The following is an 18,524-nucleotide window of genomic DNA, read 5'->3' on the forward strand; positions in this document are numbered from 1 at the left end:
ACCCAAATGTCCAACAATGATAGACTGGATTAAGAAAATGTGGCACATATACACCATGGAATATTATGCAGCCATAAAAAATGATGAGTTCATGTCCTTTGTAGGGACATGGATGAAATCGGAAATCATTATTCTCAGTAAACTATGGCAAGGACAAAAAACCAAACACTGCACATTCTCACTCATAGGTGGGAATTGAACAATGAGAACACATGGACACAGGAAGGGGTACATCACACTCTGGGGACTGTTGTGGGGTGGGGGGAGGGGGGAGGGATAGCAATAGGAGATATACCTAATGCTAAATGACGAGTTAATGGGTGCAGCACACCAGCATGGCACATGTATACATATGTAACTAATCTGCACATTGTGCACATGCACCCTAAAACTTAAAGCATAATAATAATAAAATTTAAAAAAAAAGAAAGTATCAAAGTAACCATTATCAGAAACATAATTTTTCTGTTATACTTCCTTTATGGTTTAGTGTTATTTTGAGTTACATTTTAAACACTAGGTTACATTGGCTTAAAGAATCTGTCAGCCTCTTGCACTTCTAGGTACTTATTGCAATCCTGTCTGAAAATATAATACTTAAGAACAAACAACTTTGGAGATGATCTCCTCATTCGACACCATGTTGTGGGGAAAATGACCATTTGAACGTCTCAATACCTTCTTTTGTCTGCTCTCAGCAGCAGCCAGCTGTGCGGACATCCTTTCTTGCATTTTCTTGCAGTGGGCCATGACTGCTTCAAGGATGGAGAGGGGGTTGGTACAAACTGGCTTCTTCTCTTTGTCACCAGCACCTGCTTCATAGTCTCTCTGGAGTGCCAGGAACGGGTCATTTAGATTAAATCTCCCATACCGTTCCTGGATAAATACCTCCTTCCTGCGAGCCTGGAACAAAATTAGAGAAATGTATTGAAGAAAGAAATGAAAATATACAGAAAGATATTTATAAGAAGGTTTTGTGATTACACTTCCAAATGGTATTCCCAACTGCTGTGAGTAATGGCTTATGATGTCAGTGGTGAGTGAGAGGCAAAAGTGGCCCCCAGTCTCCACTAGCCTGGAATGCCATTCCATCTGCTTTCAAATTTTCTTCCTTTAAGAATATTGTATTTTACATTGCAAATGATGCTAATATAGTTATTTACTATGATGCTCTACTCCTCAAGGATCAGAATTTAAGCAGCAGTCTTTTTTTACACCCCCACCCCTCTGCCCCGCCCAACAGGGTCTTGCTCTGTCATCCAGGCTGGAATGCAGTGGCACAATCACAGCTCACTGCAGCCTCAACCTCCTGGGCTCAAGCAATCCTCCTGCCTCAGCCTGTCTTATAGCTGGAACTATAGGTGCATGCCACCACACTCAGCTAATTTTTTTGATTTTTTAATTAAGATGGGATCTCACTTTGTTGTCCAGGCTGGTCTCAAACTCCTGGGCTCAAGTAATCCCCCAGCCTCGGCCTCCCAAAGTGCTGGGAGCCACCATGCCCCACCTAGTCTTTTCTAATTTAATGTAAAATCAGAAATATTGACAATTAAAATAATTTTCAGCAAAAGTTCAAAAATAAAATTACCTCTATATCGATAGAACTTACATTTAAAATAATATCAGGTTAAATCACGCATACAAAAAATCCCCTGTAAGTTTTTTATAGCCAGAAGGAAATCACATGGATGTCTGGTAAGAAGAAAATTCTTCGTGAAATTTTTAATGTAAAAATTTAATTAAAAAAATTAAAATTTTTAATGTAAAAATAAATCACAATATTCATAGTTTATAAAATTTGACCAACTACAACAGCCTTCAGAAAACTTAAAAAGGCATCTATCTCCTTCTCACTGAAGGGCATTAAAATATAGTTCACAGAATCCCAGGAAAGTATGCAACTTAATTATACTCTAAATGTCAGTCCATCAGCGACAAAGTTAATTTCACACCCACGTAATGAGGACCAAATGCAATTTTCTATAATTAGCCTACAAAGTCATTGCATAAAAATGGAAAATAGCAGTAGAAATGTATTAAAAACTAGCAACATTTTCCTAATTCAGGTCATTTTGGAATAGCCACTAGAATGAAAAAAAACTATGTCACTGCCAGTAGAAAAATTAAGTTATAATAAATCACGCTTATTTGTCCAAAACATTAAACATGTTTTCTGAAGAAATATTATTAATCCATACAGTTCCATACTTTAAAGGGAACTGAATTGGAAAACTACACTTTTCCATTTTAGGCCACTATCAGCAAGCCAACAACTAAATAAACACAAATCTAATGACAAATGGGAAAAATCTAACATTTCTTTCCTTATCATCAACTTAGATTAAGAAATAAAATTACAAAAAGTCCAGTTTCACCATTAAATTTAAGCTAGCTTTCAGAAGACCACTTTAAACTTAAAAGATAAGGTTGATGAGTTAAAAGCACTTCGTGTTTCTAGATTCTATAAATTCAATTATGTAATCAATACACTGAATAAGTATCACTTAAGAGATGCAATTTCAAAAGCAATTTCATTTTGTCCTTCACATTTTTCTTAATATTTATTCAGTGTAGTAGTTCTTCTCCCACCCTTGGATGAACATTTGGATAATTCTATGTTTTTTCTAATCGTTTTAATTTAATAAAAGACCTACAGTCACTTTGAGTCAAAATAGCCTCAATTTGATTATTAGAATGTCCATCTTTATTCAGTGGTACGGCAACTTCCTTTTCTCAGCTAGCATCTGCTGCAGGCTAACATTTACCACTCGGCCAAGAGGTATATATATGAAAACCTCTCTCCTCTTCCCAAAACCTTCTCCTCCTCTAAGCTGTTTTAGTCATCTCTGGGTTGGAAAGGACTGGAGGTAGATGATACAGGAGAGGTGAAGGGAGCAGGAATGTCGTACCTGACTGGTTCAGGTGGTCAGCCAGCTTTACCAACCCAGTGGGAAGAATATTTAAAGTCTATTCTTTTCCCATGAAGTGCTTGGTGATTTCTTAGAGGAACACCCCCTTTTGCACTGCTGGGACCCCTTCATCTACAGTTTCTTCAATGTAGGCCATAAATGTAGGACAAACTACATAATCTGCAGGACCCACTGCAAAATGAAGACATGGGCTTTTTGTTCAAAATTATTAAGCATTTCAATATGGCAACAGCACAGCATTTCACCAGACAAGAGGCCCTTCTAAATGCATGGCCTTTGTGACTGCACAGGTTGCACACTCATGAAGCCAAGACCTGCATACTCTCCTTAGCATTTGGAATCCACCTTTTGACAACCGAGGTCCCATGTTCTCTCCAGACTTCCCTATTGAACAGGACCTGAATTAATCTCATACCTACCCTTTCAAGACCATGGCCCGACATGGTCTACAGGAAACACTCATGGATCTTTATCTAAACAAAAGCTGGGAGTCTCTACAAGATGATCCCCGCATCTATCTCCCTTTCACGTCCGCAGAATGACTGCTCGTTCAGCCCCACCTCCACTGAGCCCACCAAGATCTGCAGGAAAAACCTACTGTCATTCAAAAGTCTCTCTGAACCCCTTCTCTCTTCAGATGAAGGGAGAAGCAACTGGATGAGGCAGGACTCACAGCACAATTCTCTGCAGAGAAATGCTCTCTGATAGAAATCTTTCTTTGATCTCCAAAAACTACATTATTTTATACTCTCAATGTGGATGAAAGGTTTAAAAGTCAACACTAGCTTTTAAATGTTTCTTACGAAAATTTGCATCTTGGTCCTCACTTTAGTATCTGATATTTATTATGATGAGTTATCTGCTGAAACTGACATTTTAAAAACCCATTGTAATTACCTGGTGTCTACTCACCCACACAACATATTTTATGATGTACAGTACTTGTAACACTAATCAAGCAATTTCTTAACACACAGGTTATTAAGTCTGAGTAAACTTTTTGATAAGTAGATTAAAAATTAAAATTAATTTTTTGTATAATATGAGAGGTAAATACATATATCACAGACCTAGTTCCAGTTTTACCCAACAGATTTTATGGTCAAAAAGCATTTAATTCTTTTTTTTTTTTTTTTAAACTGGTGTGAAATAGTTTTTTACATGTGTATTTTTGTTGTGTTTGTTTTTATTTTAAAATTACTAGTTTTAACTGAGTCACATTGTGACACTGTTAAATGCAGATGAATTTTTTTCTGCTGAAAATGTTGTATAATGATACACGTACAGGTTCATAAACATAAAACTGCCTACTTATTTATTTTGAGATAGGGTCTTGCTCTGCCACCCAGGCTGGAGTGCAGTGGCGTGATCACAGCTCACTGTAGGCTTGAACTCTCAGGCTTTAGTGATCTTCCCACACCTCAGCTTCCCGAGTAGCTGAGACTATAGGCATGTGCCACTACGCCCAGCTAATTTTTAAATTTTTGGTAGAGATGAAGTCTCACTATGTTGCTCAGGCTGATCTTGAACTCCTAAGCTCAAGCAATCCTCCTGCCTCAGCCTCACAAAGTGCTGGGATTACAGGAGTGAGTCTCCGTGCCAGCCTAAAACCACCAATTTACTTGCTTCACAAATATGGACTGACATTTAGCCTTTACGAAGTATAAAATATGTACATTAGATTCCTTTAAGGGTAAAAACAGTAGCTTTGTATTTGTTGCTAACTAGCTAAGCAACTGTGTTGCTGATATCTTTAGTTGTCAAAATGAGAGAAATGAAGCAGTATTATTTGTTGCTTAAGACACCTTGAGTTTAGACAAAAAACCTGATCTCATTCTTTCATTTTTAAGTCCCTAAAAGCATGAAAACCAGGCAAAATGAATGTCAAAGACCACATATTCTTCATTAACATTAAACTGACTCCTAAACTCATATTTTCAGAGATGCCAGGTAATAATTTTGTTCTATGACCACATATGCATTTATTTGTGTATATTACATATATTCAAAATGTACTTTTGATATTCCTGTCTAATAGCAAGGGTTTCTAGAAATATGTAATTCTAACAATTAAAATGTGCTTTTTGGTCTACAGTTTTCTATCAGGCTCATAAATTAGAATGCAGTTGCCCATTTTGATTCCATGGTGAAAACTCATAGATTAAGAATAGGACATGAAGACAAGATGCTATAATATGAATGCAGTGCACTCACAACACAGAATATGACAAATTACCCACTAATAACTAATTTAAAAAATATTTTGATATATTTAATGTTGGAATAATATATATTCATGTATTTTTAAAATTATTACCAGAGAGAAATAGAAAGTTACTTTTTTATATAAATATATTCTACCCCCAGTGGATGAGTTTTCCCAGATGGAGGAATAGAAAATATAGTAGATCCAATTATCTAACTAGGAACTTTCGGTGACTTGGAAATTTCAAGATCCAACAACAGGCTCCCCAATATTAGGATGCTGGGCAGTGCTGACTCCTACAAATGCACGCAGGGGCCAGGTAGCCAACATCAGTGTGTATATTTGGCATGCTATTAATCAGTGTGAAATGGCAGACTTTTGAGGAACTAGAGATGATATGCTCTAACAAAAGGCATTCACGTTTTTTAAAAAAATCATGACACTTTGCCAGTGAAACAAAATACAACTGGCAGGCCTGGTTTGGGCAGCAGGACACCCAGTTTATCATCTGTGACTATGGGACTCTGAGGCTCACTGGCCTATATCTTCTCCTAAGCATTTCGCCTTGAGTTCCTTTTAAGTGGGGGTACTTGTATTTAACTGACACATCCAACCCACTACAGGGCAAAAAACAGGTGCATAATGCATACTTGTTGACTGAATAAAGGTAGCATCTAACAGACTTAGGAAAACAGCATATGTATCCTTGAAGAAAGAGCTCAGACCACATTTCCTTGTTGGAGGGAAGTCTCCTTCCCAGGGGGGCAATCTTCCCAGGAGCCTGAAGAGAAAGTTAGGCCAATGTCAGACTCCTCTATGCAGGACTAATTCTAGAGAAAATGATAGCTAAGGATCAGTTCACCCACTGCCTAAGACAGAAAGCTGGGATCCCAGGAAGGATTCATCAGCTCTCCAACCTAAAGCCAGGTGAGAGCAGTTCCAGGAGAACTACAGGGTATATCAGTTGGTTTTCTATGGTTCACCATGCTTTGTAATCATCATTGTTTTTTGCATCCCCTGAATTGTGCAGCATGGAGGCACTCTGTATACCACACAGTTGTTGGAGCAGTCTTTCTAAAATGGAAACCTTCTCAGTCATTTCTCTGCTCACAGCCTTTCAGTACTCTTTTGCCCCAGGCCTTTGTGTTGCTTGGGATGCTTCCCCTCCTTCACCCACGTATCTCCCCATGAACTGCCAACCCTCACTGCCACCTCTTCTTCTTGTGCTCATGCCAAAAGGTTCAGAGTTTAGCCTAATTTGGATTCAAGGAAACATCTGTAATGAAACATATGTCCAAGCCACTTGAAATCTCTTCAGTTTACCTGCTTTTCAACAAACAAAATGTGTCTTCCTTCTAGTGTTCTTGTAAAAAGTTTACTGTTCTTAAAATCTTACTTTGCAACAGAGTGCTTATTTTTAATTTGTAATGTATTACATTATGTTTAATAAAGGCAGATCAACAACATAGACATGTTTTAATCGGTAAGGAGACCATGTAACAAAAAGTGACTTGAAATGTTTATTATGCTGGGTATGAGGAGGCCTGACCCTAAAAAAGGAAGAGCTGAATGTGTAGAGAATGACTTGGTTTATGCATCAGAATTACTTGAGAATGAAACGCACTTTAGGGAAATGAGTCATTATGAAGACATAAACTAGTTGTAATAATAAAAACAGACTCTTAAAGGAACTCTTAAACCTAGCCACACTGATGTATAAAAATATAATTTTGGCCAGGTGTGGTGGCTCACACCTGTAATCCCAGCACTTTGGGAGGTCGAGGCGGGCGGATCACAAGGTCAGGAGATCCAGACCATCCTGGCTAACATGGTGAAACCCCGTCTCTACTAAAAATATAAAACATTAGCCAGGTGTGGTGGTGGGTGCCTGTAATCCTAGCTACTCGTGAGGCTGAGGCAGGAGAATGGCGTGAACCCAGGAGGCGGAACTTGCAGTGAGCCGCGATTGCACCACTGCACTCCAGCCTGGGCGACAGAGTGAGACTCCATCTCAAAAAAAAAAAAAATTTATTTATATATATATATATAATTTCATCAGAATGTGAAGTTTTAGAAAATCTTGTCGAGAATGTCACAAGCAGGAAGTTGAAAGATGACCATTATTACCAGAGGATTTCACATACATGAGGTTCCTACTTTGGCTTTCGTTGTTTGATACAATCAATTGAACTAGTTTGGACATGATTAGTAAAAATAAAAGAAAGCGTACTTAAAATATCCAACCTTTCCTATAGCATGCAATTCTCTGAGAAACAGAAACTAGAACCTGCACTGTGAGTCATAATTAAAACATTATAAAACATACTACCAATTTCAAAACATACTGATAAGCTTACAAGCTTTTCATTTTATGAAAAGCCAGAATGATTCTGTAACAATTTAAGAAATAATACTAACAAAAGATAACTTTCATTGACATTATTTATTGCTAGGTGCTTTTTATATATTTTGTCCTAAAAGTAAGCCCAGGAGATAGCCATTATTTTAATTCACATTTTATAGATAAGCAGACTGAGGCTTACAAAAATTAACTTGCTTGCCTAAGGTCACTTTAACAGCAGCTGATACTCAACCCAGGCAAGTCTTACTCTAAAGCCCACATTTTTAAGCATGGAAAGATAATTATGACTAGAGTATTTTGGAACACTAGAAAAGGCTTCAAAAATAATTATTGTTTACAACACTTTTTAAATCAGTACAAAGAAATTTGGTTTAAAAGAAAGACAAAAATATGACAATGTTCTCAAAAGTTAGTTTTCTACATGCTATATTTGTACTTCCATTATTACTGACCATATACTAACATGATCTAATCAGACTTAAACAGTTTTTCAAGATTCTGCACAGAATATATTATATTATTTAAGTATAAATCCAACAATAAAAATGGTTTCCAGATATGCTTTCACAAACCACTGGCTACCTAAGAATAACAAAAAATAACCAAATCCCAGCATTAATATAGATCTAACTGTAAGAAGACTGCTAAGGAATTCTGTACTCAGCTCTAACCCGCTCAACATAGCTGTCTCTATCTTGGGTGCCAATGATACAAAAAGCCACAGCGGATGGTCGAAATGTTGAGTCCAGTCTGACAAGATGGACTTTTTCAGGAAGAAATGTGAGTCAGTTCTTGAGTACAAACACAGAAGCAAGCATGAAAAACACTTAGGGCTGTCAATTAACAAGATATTGAACCAGCAAACCATGAAATGGATACTGCTCCTCCTCCAAATCAGCAACTCAACCCCAGACTTCATTATTCAGTAGAGAACAGGTGTCAGAACTGGACTTCTGGACTCACTTTTGGCTGAAGTATTCTAAGAACAACCAATAGCAAAAGGATCTGAAAACAAGACTGAAGAGGAAAAACAGAAAGAACTAGGGACGCTTGAAAGAGGAAAAGCCTTCCAGATGGTGTTCTTTCAATATCTGAAAGCATTTTATGTTTAAAGAGGTGTTTGATGATTTATTTACATGACTCCCAAGGAATAAAATTACGGCTAATATAATAACAAATTTTTAAGGGTCAAAGCTTTTCCATACATACAACGAGCTGCATTTGATTGGAATAAAATCTCTGTCTCCAGCTGTGTTTCAAACACAGGCTGAAAAAACACGTGATAGAAATGTAACTCAGGAGTCTCAAAAGTCAGGAAGGTCCTTGGCTTCTAAACTGTTATATCCCTCTCAAACCCTGAAATTCTATGACTCAAAATCAAAAAGGATAGAAAATACACAGAGATTTTTCCGAACAGTCAACATAAAAATTTATCTATCCAGCTGTAACTCTCTGTCTTAGTGTTAAGGAGTTCAAGTAGACCAACATTAAATAACACTAAAATTAAAAGCTCTTTTAAGAAGGAAGGGGAAAAATCCTACTTGTAAATAAAAGGGAATGGGAAGCCAGAGATAAGCCATGGTCCTCAGAACTCATTCTCGCTCTAAGAGGGGTTGAATAGCAGAGGAGTGAGTTTACACATTCACATACTCTTTCTCTTTTCTCCTTCTCTCTCTCTCTCTCTCTCACACACACACACACACACGCACACACACACAGAATGGCTGGGTGACTGCAGAGTGGAATAGCAATATAAAAGATATAAAAGTTACACAGTCATCTGGAGAAGGATAATTACTGCCCAATGCCCTTCAATGATCAGAAAGCCTTAGAAATTCACTGGCCAGGAATGAAAAATAACTTCTAGAATTATGACTTAAATGCCAAAAGAACTGAAGGGTTCATTTCAGTGTCTGCATCTCAGACACCGCATCTGTGTGTGAAGATATACTTGAGCCACAGAAGTGAAGGAGAATATCATGGCATCAAATGATTTTCTGTGCAATGCTGAGAATGTCAGAGAAGAGGTAAGCTTTTCCTCTTCCCTCTCACCTCCCACCTTCATCCCCCAAACTTTCTGCCACCTACAATGTCCTACCTGCTCATAGACATCATAATCTGGAGGTGTGGAAATTGTCATGCCAGGAATACACATAATGCATATTGTGAATCATACCAAGACTTTGTTTTATTTTGTTCCCAAAGCTAAAATCTGGAAGGCATACTTCAATAAAACACCAATTTTCTCTCAAAGTGTAGACCATAGTAACAGAATTCATGAAAGGCTTGGTTGCACAGAAGTCACAGCCAGAAGTAATCTCTCTCCTTTCCGAAATCTCCCACCACTTTCTTTTGACCTTGTATGCCACTTACCACCTCGCACACATTCATTAGTGCTCATGCTCTAATGTGGGAGACCATGCTCATTTGTAGAAAAGAACATCACCTTTATTCCCTAACTAGGTCAAGAATGGTATACAAGTGCTGCACTGTTCCACCCTCTTGCCCAGGGTAGATACTATTAAATTATCAGTGCACGTAAAGCTGAATCCATAACAACCTCCAACTGTCTTATTAAGACTCCAGACAGCCACCACCTATCAATAACAATTGGAGCACAGATTAACCAACCCACTATTTCTGCCCTGGGCACTGAAATATTACCATTAGCTAGATCTTTACTTCTAGAGAATATGTTTTTAATTTTGATGAAATCCAATTTAACCACTTTTTAAAGTTCCGTGTTTTTTATCTTCTATTTAATAGCAAGAAACCTTTGTCTAATTTGAAGTCTAAAGATTTTCTCCTGGAAGGTGTATTTAGCTTTTAAGTCCATGATCCACTTTGAGGCAATATTTGTGTATGGTGTTAGAAAAAAAAGGGTTGATATTCAATTTTTCCACATATAGATTCAATTTTTCAATCATTTGCTGAAAGACTAGCCTTTCCCCATTGAATATCTCTGATGCCTTTGTTGAAAATCAACTGACCACATATGTGACTCTATTTCTGGATTCTTTATTCTATTCCATGAGGTATATGTATGTTTCTTTGCTTTATAATAAGTGCTGAAATCAGGCAGGTTAAGTCTTTAAAATTCTTGTTTTTAATTGCTTTTGTTATTCCAAGATCTCTGTTTTTCCACATAAATTTTAGAATCAGTTTGTAAGATTTTTAAAAGTCTCCTGAAATTTTAATTGAGTTTGGTAAGTCGTTTTATATTCTCTCAGCAATTTTCATTTTGTCTTCAGCATAAAAGGTTTGTTTTGAATATATTTTGTTAGGTTTATTCTTAAGTATTGTATTTTTATGCTACTGCAAAGAAATTATTTAAATTTCACTTTCTAAATATTTTTCTAATAGTATGTAGGACTATAACTGATTTTTCAATACAAAGTTTTTAATTCTACACATTTTATAAATTCCTTTTTTGGTTTCAGTAGTTGTTTTTGAAGATTACCTAGAATTTTTACATAAGCAGTATCTGCAGAAGTGACAGTTTTACTTCTTTATGCTTTTTATTTTATTCCCATCTTGCAATGGCTAGGATTTCCAGCACTACCTTGAACAAAAGTGCTGTAAAAGTGCTAAGTGCTTTTCTTATTCCTGTCTAAATTGCATCCCTCAATTATGTTGGCTGTGTGGGTTTTTTTTGTTGTTGTTTTTCAGTTTTCTTTTTTTGTTTGTTTTTTGTTTTTTAATAGCTGCACCCTTTATCACTTTGAAGTTCTTTACTATTCCTGGTTTGCTGTTGAAATTTTTCAAATATTTTTCTGCATCTATTAATGAGAACATGTGGTTTTTATCCTTTATATTGTTAATACATTGAATTTTGTTTGATGTTTGAATATTAAACTCTTTGATTATGATATATTGTTTGAAATTCATTTGCTAATATTCTGTTTGGGATTTTTTTTCTTTTTTCTTTTTTGAGACGAACTCTCGCTCTGTCGCCCAGGCTGGAGTGCAGTGGCGCAATCTCGGCTCACTGCAAGCTCTGCCTCCCGGGTTCACGCCATTCTCCTGCCTCAGCCTCCCGAGTAGCTGGGACTACGGGCGCCGGCCACCAGGCCCGGCTAATTTTTTGTGTGTTTTTAGTAGAGATGGGGTTTCACAGTGTTAGCCAGGATGGTCTCCATCTCCTGACCTTGTGATCCACCCGCCTTGGCCTCCCAAAGTGCTGGGATTACAGGCATGAGCCACCGCGCCTGGCCTGTTTAGGATTTTTTACATCTATAGTTATGAGGAGTATTATTCTGTAATTTTCTTTTTCTTTTTTTAATACCTTTGCAGTTCTGGGATTACGATACTCTGACCTCATAAAGTGAGTTCACCCATTTACCAGGGAAACCAACTAGGCCTGAAATTTCCTTTTGGGACAAGTTTTTGATAGTGAACTCAATTTTTAAAATAGAATCAAGGCTATTTGGATTTTTTATTCTTTCTTGTATTAGTTTTATAAGTGGTATTTTTTCAAGAAATTTGCCTATTTATCTAAGTTGTCAAAAGTATTCATAGTATTTACTGAATATTTTTAATGTCTGTAGAATCTATAATGATAATCCTTTTTTCCATTCTTAATATTGGTGATTTGCATTCTTTTTTTCTTGTTCATTCTAGCTAGGAGTATTTCAATTTTGTTGATCTTTTCAATGAATCAACTCTTTATTACTATTTTTCCTATTGTAGGTCTATTTTGCATTTCATTGACTGCTTCTTTTAACACAAAGTTTTTCCCTTCTACTTACTTTGTGTTTACTTTCCTGCCTTTTTTGTAATTTCATAAAGTAGAACCATAGTTCATTGATTTTACATCTTTCTCCTTTTCAATATAAACCTTTAGAGCTCTAAATTTTCCTCTAAGCACTGTTTTAGCTGCATCTCAAATGTTTTGACATGTATATTTGCTGCTATTCAGTTCAAATTACTGTCTAAATCCCTTTTGGTTTTGTCTTGGACACATGATTTTTTTTTTTTTTTTAAATCCACACAGATACTTGGAATTTTCCTAAATAGCTAACTGTGACTGATTTCTCATTTAAGTCTATTGAGGTCACTGAATACATATTATTTAAATTAAGACTTGTTTTATGGCCCAGCCATATGGTCTGCCTCAGTAAATGTAACACACGCACTTGACCAGAGTGTGTTTTCTGCACTGTTGGATCTAATACTCTACAAATGTCAATTAATCAAGGTGGCTGAGGGTGTTTATGTTTTCTATGTTTTTACTGAGTTGTTTTCTAGCTGTTCAATTAATTACTGAGAGAGGTATTAAAAGCTACTATGATTATGAAATTGTCTATTTCTCTTTTTAATTGTCAATGTTTGCTTCATGTATATTGAGGCTCTGTTATCAGCCACATAAACACGTCTTTGTGATAAATTATCCCTTTTTTCATTATAAACTGTATTATCTCTTTAGCACTGGGCCTGTTATTGAATCTTCTATTGTTTCCTTTGTCTTTCTATTCATAATTCACCAATACAAATGTTTTAATTTATATTAGTAAATGCTACCAACCAGTAGGACAAGACTCTCTCACAATGTTCATTTCTTAAAATTTGCTATGCAACCAGCTTATTCTTCTAGATGCAATTTAGATTTCAACTGCTTCAAAAAATAAGGAATTATAATTTTGATTGGAATTATATGTAAATTAGAGATACATTTAAAAGAAGACTTTTTCATAAAATTAAGTCTTGTGGTTGAAAAAATTGTTTTATATATTAAAATTTGCTTCTATAGCTTAGAAAGGTTTATATTTTCAAATAAATTTGCATAAATTTGAAAAGAAAAGAAATATTTTGATATATTTGGTAATATCCTCACTTGCCTAATTTTCTTTGTATTTATTTTATCTTGAATAAAATTGCTAAAGCAGGTCTCAATCCTGACCACGCATAAGAATCACCCGCATAACTCCACAAACATTGAGAGTCGGGTCAACACTCAGTGGCAAGTCCACTTGATTCTCCTAAGTCTTTTGATGCCCCAGCCAAGGATAAGAACTAGTAACTGATTTCTTGCTCTTCTTGGACACTTTTTGTTTGTTTTTGGAGACAGGGTCTTGCTCTGTCACCCAGGCTGGAGTGCAATCATGGCTCACTGCAGCCTTGACCTCCTGGGTTCAAGTGATCCTCCCTGCTCAGTCTCCCAAGTAGCTGGGACCACAGGCACACAGCACCACTCCTGGCTAATTTTTGTATTTTTTGTAGAGAAAGGGTTTCACCATGTTGCCCAGGCTCACCTAATTTCTTTATGCTTATTTCCAACTAGGGAATCTTTCAGGTCTTTTTTTTTTTTTTTTTTCCAAGCAGCTATTAGATGGAAATATTTTACATCCTTTCCACTTTGAGGATGATTTCTACTTTCTTCTTATGTAAACACTGCCTTGTCTGGTATAAACATGCTTAGGTGGTAACCCTCACAACAGTAGATATCAATTTCAACATCTCCTGAATTCAAGAGTATGCAAGAGCAAACCTGAGGTCAGGTAGATTTTTCTCCTTTTCAGTAAACTTTCTGTTTTTTTTTTTTTTTTAACCTTATTAAGCCAATTCTTTTTCTTACCTTAAAATACATATTTTAAGATTTTTCTTGGCATCAGCTGGTATATTCTGGGCATATAGCCCTTTTAATCTAAAAATGATGTGAAATTTTGGTGGTAGCATTCATTCCACTTGTTCCGGTCTCTTTGAAGAACATCAATTTTTCTCCTGGTGGATCTCCATTCTGTATCTTGCACATACATGAATCTTCATTTCTACTGTATCACTTTAATCCTTTCCACTGGGTTCCGGGAGATCTTCTTAAGTTTGTTACTGACTCAATTTTTTAACAGTGTTGATTTTTTCTACTATTTCCAATACATGCTTTAATTCTGTGGATATACTTTAAGTTCTCATAACAATCATACTATGTAGGTACTGTGATGCTCATTTTAAAGATAAGAAAACTGTAGCACCAAGAGAGGGCAAGGGACTTGCCCACAGCTGCATGGCTAGAAATTTGGAGCCTGGACTCACTCCCAGCAATCTGCCTCCAAGATCTATGTCCCATTCAATGCTTTCTCTTCCCTAGCTTCACAGCTAGTCCACCCTTCACAATCTGGCTTCCTTCACTTCAACGCCTAGGTTTCTTCAAATTGTAAGACACAAGACAGATGGTATCTAAAAATGACACTCTAAAATTTGTTTCTTGTAATAATTTTGTCAAATGTAAGTTGTTCCTTTGCATTTTAAATGTTACGTTATCTTCCTTGTTCTATCCTGCAAGATCTTTCATGGGCCTTATGTTTTCTTTTTTCTTGTTTACTCCATCCTTGGACCAGTAGGAGTTAACTCACGTCTGGTGTTTATCCATAAGCAGGGCATGCAGGTAGAATCTTCCTGAACATATTTACTGCCCAGCTGGTTGCCATTAAAATGCTTCTTTACTACCAGGAGTCGGTGGGTAGACTGGTACAAATGTACATTTCATTGCTCCTTTCATTTGAGTGAGAGAGAGTAAAGGCCAATGGCAGGCCCTTCAAGACAAATGGGCTCCTAGACAGGTTTTTTCCCCCATCTGTGTTAAGGATATGCAGTCTCTTTGGCTGTGTTTCCTTACTAGGTACAAGGAAAAGTCTCTCATCGTCTGTCCTTGCAGAGTATAAGGGAATGACCAGTTCTCTGGTTGTTGCTTCTGTCTGAGTCATGCACTGTTGCAATGCTGCTTTCTGGTACGTCTCCTTCACAGTCACAGAAGGGATTTCAATCAGCAACTCCTACCTATCCCACTTTCTGCCTTGGCCTCTCCAAATACAAGAGGGTAGGCATTGGCTAGCTCTTTTCCAGAGCATCACAGGGTTTCAGGAAGAGTCAGTTCTTATTTATCCTTCAGCCTGGTCATACAGACATTAAATCTAGCAGGCATTCCTTTATTTTTCAGGATACAGGTAGTGCAACAGTAGAGGGGTGAGCTCAGAGGTCAGACAAACTGGATTTGCATATAGAATCTGTCGCTTCAAAGTTATGCAAACTTGGGTTGGTTATTTGACTGACTCCCCTTGAGCCTTCATCAGTTACATGAAGGCAGTAATGTACCTAAACCAGAATTTTGTTGTTGTTTTGAAGAAGAAAAAGAAATAATGCATGTAAGGCACTTAGCTGGGTGCCTAAACAAATGGAAGCATGCAACAAATCACAGTTATCATCACGATAATGATGATGCTCTTTCTAGTTTGTAGTGCTGGTGTAAGGTTTTCCCTACTCTTATATCCTTAGGATGTCTCATTAGAGAAATGGGAAGTGGGAAGCCAGGTGCCAGTGTGAAAGCTTCCATGTTATTTAGAACTCCCAGCTGCAGTTTATCAGGTATCTAGCATGCTGGGTGACTGTTTTCATGTGTGTGTCCACACAGTCATAACTGTTCTTTCTCTTCAATTGCATCACACTCCAGAAGGGAAAACCTCAGCACTCCTAACCATCCATTACTCTAGAGCCCCTCATCATCTTTGGAGGGCCAAGAACTATGGGGGCATTCATGAAACATAGCCAATTATGTCAAATGTAATCCACGTGCTCAAGGATGAAAATGAACTCACCAACACTTACAGAAACATGCATGAACATAACACTCCATGCAGAGAGAAAATATAAATAATAAATCCTTTCAAGAGATAGTTTGTAAAGGATTACAGAGCAAAAAGACTTAGAACAAAATGAAACAGAATCCTGTTTCAATGCCATTCTTTAATACATGAAATCAGTTCTAACGTAAGTCAAATGATGTGTTCTAAAGCATCACATTTAGGAAAAAAAAGATATATCATTAACTTTATAAGCCTTTTCCTTATTAATAAATGTTTTTCAGCTTTCAGGGTAAATTTAGATATGAATGTATAAATATTGTTTGTAGCCCTAAAATAACAAATGTACAAAAGCCATTCACTTACTGAAGTTCTAAATCATATCCTTTGTTTTCTCAAGTTTCTAAATTCTGAACTGATACCATTTTCTAAGCAATCCTATCATAAAACTTATCAAAGCTTGTGACATTAATCCCATAAAACTTATCAAAGTTTGTGACATTATAATAAACTAGCTAATTATAGTAATAGCTCCTATAAAGAGATGACTTAGAACATCTATAAGAAAATATTCTTTCAATAATTTAAAAGAAAGTTAAAATTTCTATGGAGCATTATTATTATTCTTATTATTATTTTGAGATGGAGTCTCACTCTGTTGTCCAGGCTGGAGTGCAGTGGCACGATTTCAGCTCACTGCAACCTCCATCTCCCAGGTTGAAGCAATTCTCCTGCCTCAGCCTCAGTAAGTGGGATTGCAGGAGCATGCCACTGCACCCAGCTAATTTTTGTAATTTTAGCACAGACAGGGTTTCACCATGTTGGGGAGGCTGGCCTCAAACTCCTGGCCTTAATTGATCTGCCTGCCTCAGCCTCCCAAAGCGCTCGATTACAGGCATAAGCCACCACACCTGGCCAATTGACCATTACTTCTAAAGCAAGTCTTTACAAAATAAGGCTTCTGAAGAAGGGTTTGATACTGTCCAAAGAAGCAATCATCATGTTGTGGGAGATGAATATCACTGTAGCAAGCATACTGGGAGTGGGGGCTGGTGCAGGATTTAGCAGGTACTGCTTTCATGTTTGCTAGACCAAATTCCTCTTTTGGAAATTTTCAAACAGGAGTTTCCCCCACTTGCATGTTGTTCTCATTATTATGACTGCACAGAAGCATTTTCTTATTTGGTTTTGATCATGTATGTTTGTGTTTAATCTTCTAGGACATTTCAACTCATAACAGAAAAAAAATTCCCAATATTAAGCTTCTTACATAAAATAGACACATAAGCAGGTACACAAACAAACAAGCAAGCAAGTGAAAACCTTTAAGAGAATGCAGGAAGTTTCCCTGAGGTGTTTCAATATTTCAGGGAGAATGTAGTTTGCAGAATGATAATTCCAGAAATGCTTACTTATATGTGACTTGAGAAAAGAAATGGGGAAATAGTAGTGGCTGTGGAAACAAGAGTTAACAGAAGCATTCCCACACACAAAATTTAAAAAGTGAAAAACACAGAAATAAAGGTAGTTTCTTGTCTACTAGGGATAATACAACAGATAATTTCTGTGGGCAGAAGTTGTGATTAAAAACTTTAAATACAGTCCCTTTTACAGCTCCAAGAAACATAAGTTGACTTGGTTAAAAATAAAATTCCCCAGGACATTAAGAGCGAATGGTGGGGGCAGTTGTTCTCCTGTACTCCCCCTACGCCCCCGCCCCAAACTCCCTACAGAACCAGCCTTGGCCACTGAGGAGTAACTCGCCAACTGCATGAACCACTGAGCATCTGGAAAAAATAAACAGAAAGATCTTAACATTCTCACCATCTACCAGCTGAAGATGACTCACTCCATATCAAAAACAATCAAGGGAAAAGGAATGTCAACGGTTTGAAAGCAGTCTTCAAACCCTGCCAGTAATTTTACCACCATTAAATAAATGTTCTCCAGTCCTTGAGAGAAGGTATACCTCTTGCTACTCCCAGAGCAAACCAGAAAACCTTGGAGGCTGACAGAAAAGGATCACGGGGCAGACCAGAAAGCAAAGAGAGTCCTTTGAGGGTAACTTCATCTTCTCTCCAGAATAAAGATCATGTGTGCCCCCCGGTTGGGTGGCATATGTGCACACTGTGGGTAGGGCACTCCTGGCTACTGTTAAGTCAGAGGTACAGGGACCTAGGCAAAAGGTGAAGGGAAGAGCTGGTCTTGCTTAAAGGGTAGGTACATCTTAGCAGGACAAGTATCATTTGGAGGAACAGGGTAAGAATCTATTCATATCATGCTGTTTTGTCTTCCTTCATTGTAGGTAATGTATGAACTGCTGTAAAAAATGCTTTACAAACCATCAAGTGTAGTGCATGGGTTAACTGGTATCAGCAATGTAAAACTGAACAGGCCATTTGTCACAAGCCTGTTTGTGTTTGTTCACATTGGTAAAAATGCTCAACTATTTA

At 37.1% G+C, this 18,524-nt stretch overlaps 1 protein-coding gene across 3 annotated transcripts in view; it reads right to left on the bottom strand.

Annotated features, from left to right (window-relative positions):
• Positions 1-18,524, bottom strand: part of CTTNBP2 (cortactin binding protein 2) — a 175,017-nt gene that overhangs the window by 111,506 nt on the left and 44,987 nt on the right. For all 3 annotated transcript variants that reach the window (XM_054496022.2, XM_054496024.2, XM_063667792.1), the window contains exon 3: positions 679-903. In XM_054496022.2, coding sequence (XP_054351997.1) covers positions 679-903 — 225 coding nt within the window. The remainder of the gene's footprint in view (positions 1-678; positions 904-18,524) is intronic.

The sequence above is a fragment of the Pongo pygmaeus genome, chromosome 6 (genome assembly GCF_028885625.2).
Source record: "Pongo pygmaeus isolate AG05252 chromosome 6, NHGRI_mPonPyg2-v2.0_pri, whole genome shotgun sequence".
In the NCBI taxonomy this organism is placed as follows: Eukaryota; Metazoa; Chordata; class Mammalia; order Primates; family Hominidae; genus Pongo; species Pongo pygmaeus.